Source organism: Melampsora larici-populina, assembly GCF_000204055.1.
Source record: "Melampsora larici-populina 98AG31 unplaced genomic scaffold MELLAscaffold_2, whole genome shotgun sequence".
Lineage (NCBI taxonomy): Eukaryota > Fungi > Basidiomycota > Pucciniomycetes > Pucciniales > Melampsoraceae > Melampsora > Melampsora laricis-populina.
In genome coordinates, this window is record NW_006768766.1 from 80,605 (window position 1) to 96,003 (window position 15,399).

The window sequence follows — 15,399 nt, forward strand, 5'->3', positions numbered from 1 at the left end:
TCAAATTGAAAAGGACTGGGTGTTCTGGCCCAAAGAAAATGAACGACAAGAACTGAAATCCAAAATGAAGGATACTGTTTTCAAAGATACGGTGGGATTTATGGACGGAACTCTCATGCCACTTGCTTTTGCGCCGGTGAGAAATCCTGAGGACTATTGGACACGGAAAAACTTTTACGCTTTCAATGTGATGTTAGTGTGTGACGTACACAAGTCAATCCGATTCTATGAACTTGGTTGGTGTGGCTCGGCTCATGATCAAAGGGTTTATCGCTCCTCTTTAGTAAGTTTGTTTGTGGTAAGCTTAATGGATGAGATGGAGTTTAACTGACTTCTACCCAGCTCTTCACGGATCCTGCCAATTTCATGAACGAGGAAGAGTTTCTCTTGGCAGATTCAGGTTATACCTTATCTCCCCATGTAATCACACCTTTCAAACGCTCTGTTGGTCGCCACTTGAGGGATAATCAAGAAGCATTCAATCAAGAATTATCTAAGTGGAGGGTCATTATCGAACAAAGTATTGGTATGCTTAAAGGCAGATTCCAGTCTTTAAAAGAAATCAGGATAATCTTACGTGGGGTGTCAAGTGCGAAAAGGGCGAATGCGTGGATCCGTGCGTGCATAATTCTACATAATTTCTCAAAGGCTGGTGGGGAAGAATGGCATGACGAGTTTGGATCAATTGAAGAAGGCCTGATTCACTCAGTAGGAAATGCAAGGCCTCCTCAAAACCAACCTTCTGGACAAACAACTGATGTTAATCATTTCAGGCAGGATACTACAAGGTGAGATGGTCTTTTTGCTGAGTTTATAGCGACTCCAAGGGGTTAATTAATCGTCTATCTGTTTCACTACATTTCAAAACTTTGAATCGTTCTTATCTGTTGAACTAAAATTCACAACTTTGAGTCGTTCTCACTGGTTTATTGGCTTTCAAACCTTTGATTGAATTTGTTTTAGTTTCACAAATCGACTCTGTTGTAAAAAAAATGCCACTCAAATTTAAATTTTTCAATTTGACCTTATTTATGGTCACCTTTTTGATAAGAAACTGATGATACTACTTCAAAAAGGTTTTGGTTATTCAAAACCACAAACAATGACCAAAAACGAGCAATAAATTTCAAATCAACAAAGGTAAAAGATAGAAAATAACTTTTTTCTTAATTTTATTTGGTGAAACAACGATATAAGTAAGAGTAGGGAAGAAACTGAAGGAAAATAATTTTTCTTTATAAGACTTGTTTTGTTAACAGACTTGTATTTGTGAAACAACGATTTAGGTAAGAGTAGAGAAGAGACCCAGGAAAACCGACTGGGTATCTTGTCTACATAGCTTCTGAAAGCAATTTGAAACTTTTCAACAAGTACATCTTGACAAACATTTGAACTTCAAAAACGAGAACCTTTTGAAACCGAATAAAATTGTCTCAAATCTGAGCAAACCGATACCGTTTTTTTATAAACTTGAGTAAGTGATTAGATCAGTTTTCAGACCTAAGTATAAATCAAAAGAATCAGTCAAGAAGTCTATCGCATAGAACATTGAAAATATCCTTACGTCTTTTCAACAGTCTTGTATAAATCATCAGCAATTATTTTTGCTTGTTCATAAGCAACATTGTTATCTTTCATGAATTGATTGATGAATTGTCCTTTTGCCATTGCCAATTCGAGTTCCATAGCCCGCTTTGTTTTTTGAACATCTAATCGAGCCGCTTCAAGTTGACAAATCTTGAGCTTCGCATCGACCTGTGCTTGTTCTAACAGCTGTTCTTCAGTTAATAAGGTTTTTGAATCCTTTTTTGGCATCAAAGCACTGGCCAAATCCTTCATAACATCCTTCATTGTATTGCTTTCGAGTTCACTCTTGATGAGGACATCTTCAAGACGAGTGATTGAAGAATTTGACTCGGTGTCTGGCTGACTCAATAATTGACTGACTCGAGTTTCAGCCCCCGGTTTGTGAGTTTGGTGTGATTGTGATGGTTGGATCAAGCTACCGTGATACAAATTCTGTGTTTGATTCGGTTGACTCGGTTCTCCTAGAGATGAAATCAGATGAACATTAGTTTATACTGTATGAATTACAAGAGACAAACTCACCATCATTTTGAAAATTGTTGTTCAGAGCACGTCGAATTTCTTGGTTGAAATTGTCTTCCAGATTTTGTTCCTCGGTGAGCTGACAATAGTACTCATCATTGGAAGCTTGTGAGTGATCATCTTCGATTCGAGTGTTTGGGTCGGGACTCTCAGTGACTTGTGAGGCCTCGATCAGCCTTGATGACAGTCCCAAACAATTTAAAGAATTGTCAGCAGAGTTTGGTACCGCACTGCTTGCACCATCAAGGCGAGTACCCTTGTCTCAAGTCCCCATTGTATCCTCAAGCTCATAATAATATTTACAGTGGTGTTTGATAATATAATCTGATTCAAAACATGATCAGTCGGAGATTCAGAAGGGTGCTTGAGGATGGATTCACTCACCCTGTATCAAACACTTCTTACGGTTCAAATACTCTGGATGGTCATCAGTCCAGCCATTCTTTGCTTTCTCTGCTTCGATTCCATTCTTTACACCCTGACCAGTGCTATTTAGCCACATCTGACCCGAAATGAATTTTTTTTGAGTTCCGAAACCTGTAAGATAAATCATGTGTGTCAGTTGAGATTCAAAAGCTTTATGGTCTTGAGACTCACCTTTCCTTCCACGTTCTTGACACTTCGGCCATAAAAACCATGCTGAGCTAAATAATCGATGATCTCCTCCACCGTATGACTTTTCACAAGAGTCTTATCCTTGTACCGAGTCCAATTACCATAAGTTGTGATCCAGTTCAACAGAATACTCATCGCAGTTTCCCCCTTCTCATTTTTCTCCTCTTCCCAATACACTGGTGCTTTTCGAGTGGATACACTATCGTTGGGTTCTTCTGCATCTTGTTTCTTGGATTTTCTTTTTGAATTGGACTTCGGGACTTTGCTGGTGGTGGCTTTGCGAGTGGATGTTGACATGGCCTTACCTTTTTTGGCCTTGGCAGTTCTTGAATTCTTTTGAATTGATGAGACTGGTTGTTTGATAGGTTGAGAGAGAGAAGCCATCGAATTGAAGGAGGATCCAAAGGCAGAGGGTGAAATTACAGTAGCAGGAATAGGTTGTGTATAGAAGTTTGGTGATCCGGAGTTCAAATTGAAATTTGATGGGTAGGCCTGAAGAGAAGATGGGTGAATTTGGAAGGTGAACGGTGTGATGACTTGGTTTTCTTGAGGGCTGCTTGGTTGGCTGGAGGTGGGAGTATGGTCGTCGATCACTTGATCCATGTTTGTTAGGCGGGGTATGTGGGGAAGCTGCAGCAGGCTGCAGCAGAGAGTTTATGTTGAATTTGTGTTTTTTCCAGAACACCAGAAGGCTTCCCGAAGGGTTCTGGTGTTCTGGAAAAAACCTTCTGGAAATTTCCAGAACGATATTTGTGTACCGTAATTGTTGAATGTTGTTGAGAACAGAATCAACTGAGAGTTTCTGGTCCATCAATTCAGCTCCGTGAATAATCATGGTTTTTAAGCTGTACAAGCTATCGGGGCCTCTCAATATTTTTGTGTATCAATAATTTAATTTTCTGCCCAGAAAATATTATCTTTCTTGTAGTGTTAAGAGGCTTCTTGACATCCGTCATGAATCCTTGAAGATCAGACCCATCTCAAGACAAAGTGAAAAGTTGAGAGAAGACACGTCCGCGATTTCGAGCTTTAGTAGATGCAAAGTGAGCTATGATGGTCTTCCATAGTTCAATAGGGTTTCTTCTGTTCGATTCATTGATTAGCAACTCCGAAATGCGGTCACTAAGTTTTAAACGAAGAAATCCAAGTAGATATTTGCATCTAAGGTCATAGGTGGCTCTGAGGACAGGGTCAGTAGGTACAGGTTCAATACCATCGACGATTCCATCAAGATTCTTCAAGATAATGTATGCTTCGACTTTAAGGTACCAGGTGGAGAAATTATCTTCAGTAAGAATAGGAACTCCTGAATTAGAGTCTGAAGTGCTGGAGTTGAACTCGGTAGTCAAAAGTGCACCAGACATCGTGGTAGGAGGAATGAGTGTTCCTGGATTGAATGTTGACTCGGTGTTTATGCCGGTAGGCGTTGATGATTGTGAAGAATTAGGTGAGTTTGGATTACTGAAATTGGATTCGAAATTGGTATCGAGATCCGGAAGTGAAGCTGGAGTACTCGGTAGTTCTTCAGAGCTTGGATTGCTCATAGAGTTGATAAATGAGATTTGTTGGATTTAGGGCAGCTCTGGGCTCATAACCTATAAAGGTGAAAGCTTTAGGAAGCACGAAGTGTTCTCAGCAAAGAGTGGAGAACACGAGTCAAGTAAAGTGAAGTACCTTTAGGAAGCACGAAGTGTTCTCAGCAAAGAGTGGAGAACACAAGTCAAGTAAAGTGAAGTACCTGATGGTACGAGAAACAAAAGAATAAGAATGGATTACTAAAGTAATATCATCAACTCATAAAGACAAACCTTTAGGAAGCACGAAGTGTTCTCAGCAAAGAGTGGAGAACACGAGTCAAGTAAAGTGAAGTACCTGATGGTACGAGAAACAAAAGAATAAGAATGGATGAAGAAGGAAAAACAAGAGGAAGAATCATTCATTCTTATATGTGTAGATTCTCGTATAACCATGGTACAAGAAATGGATTGTAGAAGGAAGCAAAAAGTAACAACATCATAGGATAATTGATTATGATGTCATGACTAAAAACAGAGAGAATTAATTATCTTTATAACAATTACAAACGCTTGATTCATCAACAATTTTTTTATTTCACCCATCCATTAAGTACTCCACTAGGACTTGATCAATCAGTTTCCCTACTTTGACTCCTTATCCTTCCACTTGATCATTATTATTCCTATTTTTTGGAACTGTTATCTTTTTTCATTCTTGTTGTTATGTCTAGTAGTAGCAGCCCTGAATCCTTGGATCAACAGTTGCAGTCCTCAAGACCGCCTGTATTGTCAACACCTGTTTGTTGTTCAACCAGGCTACCAACACCTTGCGAGAGATTGCCTGGAATGGTTGTACCCTCTTCTGATAGCCAAACCGTGATCTCTCTTCCACAAGCTACCGGTTTGAAGCGTAAGAAGAACACCCCGACTGAAAAAACTAATGTTGTGGGATCTTCCCAACAGGCAGACAAGAAGCGGAAGAAATCACCTTCTGTGTTGTCTAAGGTGAGTGATTGTACAATGTTTACAATAACAATGTACATTTATACTGATGATACCTTTAATTGGATAGCCACTGGGTAATGATGAATCAGATAAGCCACTGGAATGCAAAATGAATCAAGATTCCAACAATGGCCTCACTTATTGTCAGAAAGCAAAGATTTTGGAATCTAGTGATGGTGACGAGGAAGGGGACAAGGGGCCTGAGTATGAACCTGTTGAGGATCATTTTGGAACCCCAGTTTATGAAGGAACTGATGTAACTTTAATACCTTTCAATCAAAGGTGTCATTATGTGGTTTGAAGATAACTGTACTTACTTATCCTTTCCTTTTTTATGTTTTCTTCTCAATTGACAGAATCAAGACCTGCCTCTGGTGGCTTACCTGTGTCTCTGGTGCCAGAAGAAAGTGCAAATCTCTGCTGATTCAAAGTCCAACCTCAAGACACATTGTGATGGATACAACAAAAACAATGTCAATCCCCGTGTCAACAGCGGCAGAAAGCTAATGACAGTGGCCTGCTATTGCCACCATCTGCTTTTGAAGTCAAAGTTGTTGCAGCAGGTCAAAAACAGATGTCAGACTTTTTCAGCAGCAACCTCCCCTTCAAGAACAAGGTACTTGACCAGATTCTCAAAGTCTGGATTCTATCTGAGGTGTTCCCTTGGAATTGCATTGAGGATTCTTTGCTACACCTTGCCTTTTGGTATGCTTGACAAGATTCAAAGATCTTTGGATGTATGTGGGTGGCTAGAGAAGCGGCTGGTATGTACACATCATTTCAAGCCACAGTGTTGAAAGAAATCACTGTCAGTATTTTTCCATTTAGAAAATGTTATTCAATTTGATTGTGACTGACTAACATTTCAATTACTTGTTTGTAACTGACAGAACAATGTTGGGAAGTTCACCTTTATACACTATGGTTGGACAACACACAACAACATACATGCCTTTTAGGGGCCGCTGTGACATTCATTGATGCAGATTGGAATTATCAGGTACACCATCTAACCCTTAAGTTGATCCCTTGGCATCACAAGGGGGTTTGGATTGCACAGCCTTTGGTACATTTTATGAAGAAGCATAACCTTCAATATAAGATAAGTTTCACTCCTTCAAATTTTTCTAATGTTGTTTAATTTTATTTTTGTTGCCTCTTTTTCTATCTTTATAGTATCCATATGCTTGCGCAGGTGACTGATTCAGGGTCTAACAACATCACAATGGCCAATGAAATGCACACTCAATTCCTGCTACATGAAGAAATCAAAGAATATCTGGACAAGAACAAAGACCATGAGAACAAAGAAAATAAGGATCAATCCAGCCTTCAGTACACTTGGAACCCAAGTACTGACTACGCCAGATGCTTCCTCCACAAGAATTCTTCAACGGTAAAAAGACGTTTGGAAAAACTTGGTTGTACATCTTCTTTGCAATTGCAGGACCGTGAAGATATCTTGGGTGTATTTCCCTTCTCAGGAACCTTGCCAGTCATTGCTGAAGAGAATGAGGACACTCTCAATAACGACCCTTTGACACCCATTGTAATCAACCTAGCTGATGATAACCACAATGCACCTGAAGAGGCTGAAACCAATCATGGCTCTGAAGACGATGAATATACAGATGACGTGCCGGACTACAATGACCAATCTGAAAATCAAACGGACAACCTTGAACCTACATTTGAGGTAGCTCCAGATCTCACAAGTAGTTATCACACAACTGCTTCAAGAAAGCATGCAATTTGCCTAAATGACCTTATCAGCAAGGTAAGTAACAAATTTGACTTCATCTCTTGGTCAATTTCATCTCACTAATCCTTTCAATGCTAACTTCCAACTCAGGCCAACTTCATATCACGTTGTGTGGTTAGGTCTGTTGCATGGAGGCGACACTTTTCAGGAATAGCAAGTATTATGAATTTGAAAGTTCTACCTTTGACTCCCGGTTACAATGCCACTTGTTGGAATACGGAATTTGATTCACTTAATTGGAGTGTCCAGGCATGCAAAGTGAGTGTTTATAAAACTTTAACTTATATTTTATTGCAATTGATAACATGTTTGTATTGTCAGATTGTTAACAAACTTTTAGCTGATGATCTCAAACTTGTGAAAAAAAGAAACATCAAAAGGGCAATCGAAAGGCACATGGATACTTTCATGAAATTTTCTTTGCCCCAGACAACTGGTCTGCCCTTGAGGAGTTGACAATGGAACTCACTGTAAGTGTGTTACAAAAGATTTTCCCTCATCTGAACCTCCATCTGACTATCACATGTTCCAAAAGCCTTTTCTGGATTTAACTAAGCAAATGGAGGGTGATAGACGCACAGGTTGCTTGGTAATTCCCGAGTTTTACACCCTCAAGGTCCATCTTGCCTTGCGGGTTGAGGAACTAGCAATGGGCAACACTCTTTTGTCCATGGTCCGATTGATGCAATCACCAGTTGATAAGTATTTCAAGGAGGCTTTGGCGTGTGATACCACAGTCATGACCACCCTCCTAAACCCACTTTTCCGCCTACAATTCTTTGAACAAGCTTTTGTATTGGAAGTTCCAACGCCACCGGCGCTCCGCCCGAGATAGCGGCAGCGGCGCGGTAGCACAGCGCGCGCTCCGCTCGCGCTATGCCTTTTTTTATATAGCGGGTCCCGGGTTTCACTATAGCTATGGTGAAACCTGGAGGCATATAGCGGTTTTGAGATCCGCTCTCTATAGCGGTATTTCGCTGTGCTATGGCACAGCGACCGCGAGCGCATATCAACAGGGCGCCTCAGAGCGCCCCTTAGTGCCTCAGAGAACGGGTGATTGTGGTTCCGTGGCCCGTGGGTAATCTCCAGATCAGACTACCCACCTCAACCTCATATTTACCACCATCGGTCTCACCACACATTCACCTCCACACCCTCATACCACCAATGACATTCACCTCCACGCCTCCAAATCATCCAAAAGGAAGTATCCTTCAAACCTTTTTTGGATACTGCTGTTTCCAGATCGAACATACCCACCTCAACCTTGTACCACCAACAATCTCACCACACATTCACCACCATGCTCTCATAAATGTTTAAACAAAATGAACATCAAATAATTTTATATAACATCCAATAGAATCATATTGAACCAAGTGAAACAGAGTTATCCAAAGGAATTTTATTTTCAAATACAATTCAATCAATGGCAGTGATCTTAGACGTGATGATGTGAATGTTTTGGAGCCTGAAAACACGGGTCTGATATAAAGCACCTTGGCTTTGATAAGCTACTGACTCAACCACACGTTCTAGTAAAAAGGCTTCTGACCTGATATAAAGCACCTTGGCTTTGATAAGCTACTGACTCAACCACACGTTCTAGTAAAAAGGCTTCTGACCTGTGAGCAGGTTCAGAATAGTAATGTAGAACAAGTTAGTTGAAGTTATCTTAAGCTTCAATAACTGATCTTCGGAGTAGCACAAGAGACAAGATTCTCTTCCCAAAGATATAATTTTATTCACCTGATATAAAGCACCTTGGCTTTGATAAGCTACTGACTCAACCACACGTTCTAGTAAAAAGGCTTCTGACCTACAACACCAAACAAGTTAATAGAGAAAATATAGAGAAAAAGGAGAAAGTTGAATGTACCTGTGAGCAGGTTCAGAATAGTAATGTAGAACGAGTTAGTTGAAGTTATCTTAAGCTTCGATAACTGATCTTTGGAGTAGCACAAGAGACAAGACTATAAGGTAAATAGAAAACATAAGAAATGAAACATAGAGAAAAGTATTGTTAATGATAAAACAGTCAATGAATGAAATAGTGAAATTTACGTACTTCTCTTCCCAAAGATGGGGAAAAGAGAAGTACGATGAGAGAGGATTTTGGTATATAAGGAATGAAAACTTTTGATTTGATTAGTTGGGGTAATGTTAATGATCTTCTTTCTTCTCGTCTAAGATTGAATCTTGGTGATGTTCTTCTGGGATTGCGAATCACTTGCAGTTAGGTGTTGCTTGTTATGTACATAACTGAGTGCGTCAATTGGAGTTTTCAACACCCCCCTTCAATCGACAGAATCAAAAGACCCTTACTCGTCAATGTGTTTTAAGCCTATTTGGCGTCTAAACTTGTTGAAGGGCCCAGGATGTAATGGTTTAGTTAGGATATCCGCGATCATGTCTTCTGTCTTGCAGTGTGTAAGTTTGATGATACCTTCATTAACCTTTTCGCGCAACCAATGGAAGTGAATTTCGATTGCTTTTGTACGTCCGTGTAGAACAGCATCCTTTGAAAGGTCTATAGCACTCAAGCTATCACAGTTGAGTAGGTAGGGTGTAGGTTGAGTGAAACCAATGGACTCCATAAATCTGGCGAGCCATATCATTTCGTTGCCCGCTTCATTAGCGGCGCGGTATTCTGCCTCCGTGGATGATTTAGCAACAGTTTGTTGAAGCCGACTCCGCCAGCTGATTGCGCCACCACAAAAAAGAAAAATGTATCCAGTGGTAGAACGGCGAGTGCTTTTGTCACCTGCCCAGTCCGCGTCGGCAAAGTGTTCTGGGAGAGTATATCCGTTGTTGCTTGAAACGGCGGTTGATGCTGTGTTGGTGTAGTGAAGACAGTGGTTGATGGTGCCTGACAAGTATCGCAGGACGTGCTTGAATGCCTCCCAGTGTCGTAAAGAGGGCTTGTGGAGGTGTTGAGAAAGACATCCCACCGCATATGTAATGTCAGGGCGGGTACATTGATATAGATACATAAGGCTTCCCACACCACTGTTGTATGGGAGGTTTAGTAAAGCGAACGAGCGAGCCTCGTCATCGGTGGATTTAGTGAGCTTTGTCCCGCCTGGGAAAGGTGTGGATGCAGATTTGCAGTCGGTCATTCCAAAACGCTCAAGAAGCGAGCGCGTCATTGCCTCCTGACCAATGATGTAGTGGTGATTTGAAGCACGGACAAGTTGAATACCTACCACGCAAGTTGAGATGCCTTGGTCTTCCATTGGCCAGAAGGTGCTGATTTCCTTCTTGAATTCTTGAATTTTGTTGCCAGTGATGGCCAAGTCGTCTACGTGTAGGTAGAATAAACAAACCTCATTGATGCGTCTTCTGATGTACACACATTCATCAGCGGGTGATTGCTTGAACCCGGCCTTGATGCATTTCTTCTTGAAGTCGTCATTCCAATCTCTTGCCGATTGCTTGAGTCCGTATAGCGCCTGATCTACCTCACAGACAAGATCATCATCTTCCTCACCCTCTTCGTAGCCTTCTGGCTGCTCCATATAGATTTGTTCTTTGAGTTTGCTATTGAGGAAGGCTGCAATGGCGTCCATAGAATGAATTTCGTAGCCATGATAGGTTGCGAAGGCTACTAGGGCTCGAAATGCTGAGGGTTTACCTGTTGGAGCAAAGGTGTCGGTGTAGTCAATGCCGTAGGTTTGTGTATAACCTTTGGCAACAAATCTAGCTTTATATTTATTGATTGTTCCATCTGGATGTAGCTTGACTTTGAAATGCCATCGGCTGCCTACCACGGGTCTATTAGTTGGTTGTGGTACTAGATGCCATACTTTGCGATCATGCATGTTCTGAATTTCCTTGCCGCAGGCTGCTTTCCATTTGTCACGGTCTGAGTTGTTCATTGCCGATTTGAAGTTATGAGGTTCATTAACCAAACAAACAACGGTTCCGACAGCGAATGCATACGGGAAGTGATCATGAAGATCCATGAAGGCACCATCGTCATCCCAGTCGGCGAAACTGGCGGAAGGACGATAGCGTTCAACAGGGACTCGTTCTCTAGTGGACCGTCTAGGCTGGTATTGAGGGACATCTTCCGTGCGCTGAGGTAGCTCGATAGGTTGAGTAAAAAGGGGTTCAGAGACATTTAGGTTTTCTTCCTCCTGGTGCATTCCTTCACCACCAGGGTATGGGACGTCGTCGTTGATTTCCTCGATTGCAGGATTATCAACGGAAGGATCCGGTAAAAGTGCGTTTTCCTCTTCATCAAAGGACAGGTGCGATAGGTCGAAAGCTTTCATCTTCTTGAGTGGAAAAGATGTTTCTCGAAAAAGAACGTCATGAGACACGACAATAGTGTTGGATTCAATGATGAAGACCTCATAGTTGAGGTTGTGTTCTGTGTGGCCTAGCAGAATGGCTTGACGTGAAACAGGTTGAAACTTACCACCGCGAATGGCTTTACGTATTAAAACGTAGCATAAGCAACCGATGGGTTTAACGTGGCTGACGTTGGGTTGTCTTCCATTCCATAATTGGAAAGGTGTTTTACCTAAAGGAAGCAATGAGGAGATGGTGCGGTTTTTTAAGTAGACAGAAGCTTTAATGGCGTAGATCCAGAATTTGACAGGTAGGTTGGCTTCGAGCATAATAGCTCGTGCCGGCTCAGTGATAGTCCGATTTGATCTTTCAGCTACACCATTTTCTTCTGGTGTGTAAGTGGCAGTGGTACGGAGGTAGATACCCAGATCTTTACAATAGGGCACTAGCATATCGTTGATGAACTCGTAACCATTGTCGAGGGTGAACATCTTGACTTCTGAATTACACTGCCTTTCTACTAGGGTAATGTATTGCTTGATTTTATTGAAGACAACATCTGCTGATTTGGTGCTTAGACCCACTACATGCCTATATCTTGAAAAGTCATCGGTGAATAACATAAAATACATGCTTCCATCCACCGCGACTGATCTGATAATACCACTAAGGTCCAGGTGAATGTTTTCTAACAGATTTAAGCTACGGACATGAGTTTTGTTGTGGGGAATGCGATGGGCTTTAGAAAGATCACAGGGGGTACAAGATAGGCTGTCAGGAATGGACGAGGCTTTAAGATCCAGTCCTATGAGACTTCCATGTAGCAGCATAGTTTTCATATATTGGACATTCGGGTGACCTAGACGACGGTGCAGATTGAGAACGTTTTCGTCAGTACTGGAGGTGATGGTGTTGGCTTCAGGCGTTGAAGTGATGTGTTGAATTCTCACCGAGGATCTGAGTAGGTTGACGTTATCACTCAAAGTCCCAGTGAAAGCGCATTTATTGTTCTTGGTGATTATGAAACGATTGTCCTTCTTAGTGATGAAATCGTCCTTTAGTAGGATTGTTCCACCAATAAGACTGCGTTTGAGGTCGGGAATGTGCAAGCAATTTTTTAAAGTAAAGTGATGACCGTCAGGACCTAAGAAATTCACTTCGCCTTTGCCAACAATTTTGAGTGTAGCTTTTCCTCCTGCCATTTTAAGGGAATTATTGGAGCTTTCCAGGTTATGATAGTTGGTGAACACATGTTTGTCTTTGAACATATGGTGTGAAGCTGCCGTGTCAATAAGCACGTCGATATCGTTTGGTTGCCGATGATCATTAGTAATTGACAAGGCTTGAACCGACATGTGGCTGGCGCAAGGACTCATGGAGTTGAAGGCATCTTCGAGTTGCTCGATGGTTGGTTCGTCCTTGAAGATGGTGGCGGCAGAGGATGATTTGGTGAGATTTCTTGGCGGTTCACCGTTCCATTGACCAAGCTTGACCCTTTGTTCAATCCATTCTCTTTGAAGGTGTTCGTTGCCAGGTTTCTTAAAGCACATGTCCGGAGTATGATTAATGCCCCTGCATTTCTTTTTAGTGCATTTGTTTTGATTTTTGTTACGAGAATAAGAGTTAGAGACGAAACTAGCTTCAGCTGAGTGATTCAGAATGGTCGTTTGCTTTGTGACAATTGGGTTCTTCGTTAACATTGCAACGGCGTCCATCCTTTTCTTTAATTCAGACACAACCAAATCATAATCTTTTATACCAGCAATTGCGATTTCTTTTGCATCTTGAAAGTAGCTGTTGTTTAGGGAGATTAATAACTTTCTGCCAAGATCTTCATCACTCATTGTTCCGCCTGCTGTTTTGTACTTTGTGACGGCGGTTTGGAAATTTTCGATATGAGTTAAAAGAGGCAGATTGGGGGCTTGGACAATAAGATTCAAAGAACGTTCTAATAATAATCGAAGTTCTTCAGATCTTCCTGAATGGTGCGTGGTGATAGCCTTCCAAAGTTTTGCTGGTAGGTTTTGAGTGTCTGGTCCATCGTCTTCATAGATAGTCATCTTAGGCTTGAATCTAGCTCTGTTGATATCGTCCATATTGTTTAGCATCCAGCTTGTAATACAAGCTCTGCTAACCTCGTCATCGAATTGACTATTTTCAAGTTTGATGGAATCAGAGATTAAGTATTCAGATATGAACATTGATTTTAGTCTTGACTTGATGAAAGAGGCCCATAGCATGTATGTTTCATCGGTGAGCTTTTTTAGGGATCTATCAAGAGATTGGTTTAAGATCATTGCTTGTTGTTGAACATTCATTTCAACTGGTAACGGTGGCATTGATGATGACATGGCTGGTTTAGATAATGGATTAAGAGAGCTGGATTGTGGTGGTGGTCTGAGCGAAGAGGAGATATTGACGGATGTGCGATCACCTTCGTTGTCTGAGTTATCAGATGGAGGGATTGGACTGGTCGTTTGTGCGAAGAATTTATCCGGATTCAGACTCATTCAATAGTTGGATCGTTTGAAATTACTCTCGCTACCATGTGAATGTTTTGGAGCCTGAAAACACGGGTCTGATATAAAGCACCTTGGCTTTGATAAGCTACTGACTCAACCACACGTTCTAGTAAAAAGGCTTCTGACCTGATATAAAGCACCTTGGCTTTGATAAGCTACTGACTCAACCACACGTTCTAGTAAAAAGGCTTCTGACCTGTGAGCAGGTTCAGAATAGTAATGTAGAACGAGTTAGTTGAAGTTATCTTAAGCTTCAACAACTGATCTTCGGAGTAGCACAAGAGACAAGATTCTCTTCCCAAAGATATAATTTTATTCACCTGATATAAAGCACCTTGGCTTTGATAAGCTACTGACTCAACCACACGTTCTAGTAAAAAGGCTTCTGACCTACAACACCAAACAAGTTAATAGAGAAAATATAGAGAAAAAGGGGAAAGTTGAATGTACCTGTGAGCAGGTTCAGAATAGTAATGTAGAACGAGTTAGTTGAAGTTATCTTAAGCTTTGATAACTGATCTTTGGAGTAGCACAAGAGACAAGACTATAAGGTAAATAGAAAACATAAGAAACGAAACATAGAGAAAAGTATTGTTAATGATAAAACAGTCAATGAATGAAATAGTGAAATTTACGTACTTCTCTTCCCAAAGATGGGGAAAAGAGAAGTACGATGAGAGAGGATTTTGGTATATAAGGAATGAAAACTTTTGATTTGATTAGTTGGGGTAATGTTAATGATCTTCTTTCTTCTTGTCTAAGATTGAATCTTGGTGATGTTCTTCTGGGATTGCAAATCACTTGCGGTTAGGTGTTGCTTGTTATGTACATAACTGAGTGCGTCGATTGGAGTTTTCAACAGATGAAAATGATAGAAATCCCATTAGGTTCATCTCAATTAGAACCATTAGCCAAATTGATTTGTTCTCTACCTCCTCAAATTGAAGATCAACCTTCAGATCCCTCTGCTGTACAAGCTATTTGTTTACTTTGGAATGATCCTGATGTACATCAAAGTTCCGATTGTAATGGAGAGTATCAGCTCAGTTTTTCATTTCTCTTGAAAATAACTAGTGATCCTTTTTGATTTCATCTGTTCTTTTCATCTTTTTATAGGCTTAATGTTTCAGCAGCATATCATTTTGATTCTATAGATTGGATCGGAAAACCAGGTTATTTACCAAACGATCGAGATGTATTAAGATCCAGAGTCGGGAGAACTGGGATTACTGCAACTGTCTTTGTGATTGGTCGATTGAATTATTGAATGTTGGATGTGGGAGGTCAGGGAAGTGAAAGGAAGAAATAGATTCATTGTTCTTAAAATGTAACAGCTATAGTGCTATTGAATGAACATATTTTATTCGATTTGTAATTCAGGATGGTTGACAAAAACTTTTATAATTTTGTTTTAGATGAAACCAATTTGTCTAAAGAAAAATTCAGGATTCAAAAATTTAAAATTACTTTCTTGACTTTCAACCCTTACCATCACATGCAACTGATCAAGATAGATCATAAGCTGGTGCTGATTTCTTTTTTAATAAGTTTATTAGTCTTGATCAAAGTCCTA

The 15,399-nt window shown here is 40.7% G+C and overlaps 3 protein-coding genes across 3 annotated transcripts; all 3 read left to right on the plus strand.

The window, feature by feature from the left end:
• Positions 1 to 4,964: 4,964 nt before the first annotated feature.
• MELLADRAFT_101533 (uncharacterized protein) lies at positions 4,965 to 5,547 on the plus strand (the record flags this gene model as incomplete). The annotated part of the gene is made up of 2 exons (XM_007404138.1): positions 4,965 to 5,246; positions 5,314 to 5,547. 2 exons carry the CDS (start codon positions 4,965 to 4,967, stop codon positions 5,545 to 5,547), a joined length of 516 nt encoding a protein of 171 aa, XP_007404200.1.
• Positions 5,548 to 6,614: 1,067 nt separating this feature from the next.
• On the plus strand, positions 6,615 to 7,369 carry MELLADRAFT_58847 (uncharacterized protein; the record flags this gene model as incomplete). Its single annotated transcript, XM_007404139.1, has 4 exons — positions 6,615 to 6,642; positions 6,809 to 7,023; positions 7,099 to 7,266; positions 7,349 to 7,369. 4 exons carry the CDS (start codon positions 6,615 to 6,617, stop codon positions 7,367 to 7,369), a joined length of 432 nt encoding a protein of 143 aa, XP_007404201.1.
• A 7,319-nt stretch (positions 7,370 to 14,688) lies between these two features.
• MELLADRAFT_88881 (uncharacterized protein) lies at positions 14,689 to 15,093 on the plus strand (the record flags this gene model as incomplete). The annotated part of the gene is made up of 2 exons (XM_007404140.1): positions 14,689 to 14,899; positions 14,957 to 15,093. 2 exons carry the CDS (start codon positions 14,689 to 14,691, stop codon positions 15,091 to 15,093), a joined length of 348 nt encoding a protein of 115 aa, XP_007404202.1.
• Between the last annotated feature and the right edge of the window lie 306 nt (positions 15,094 to 15,399).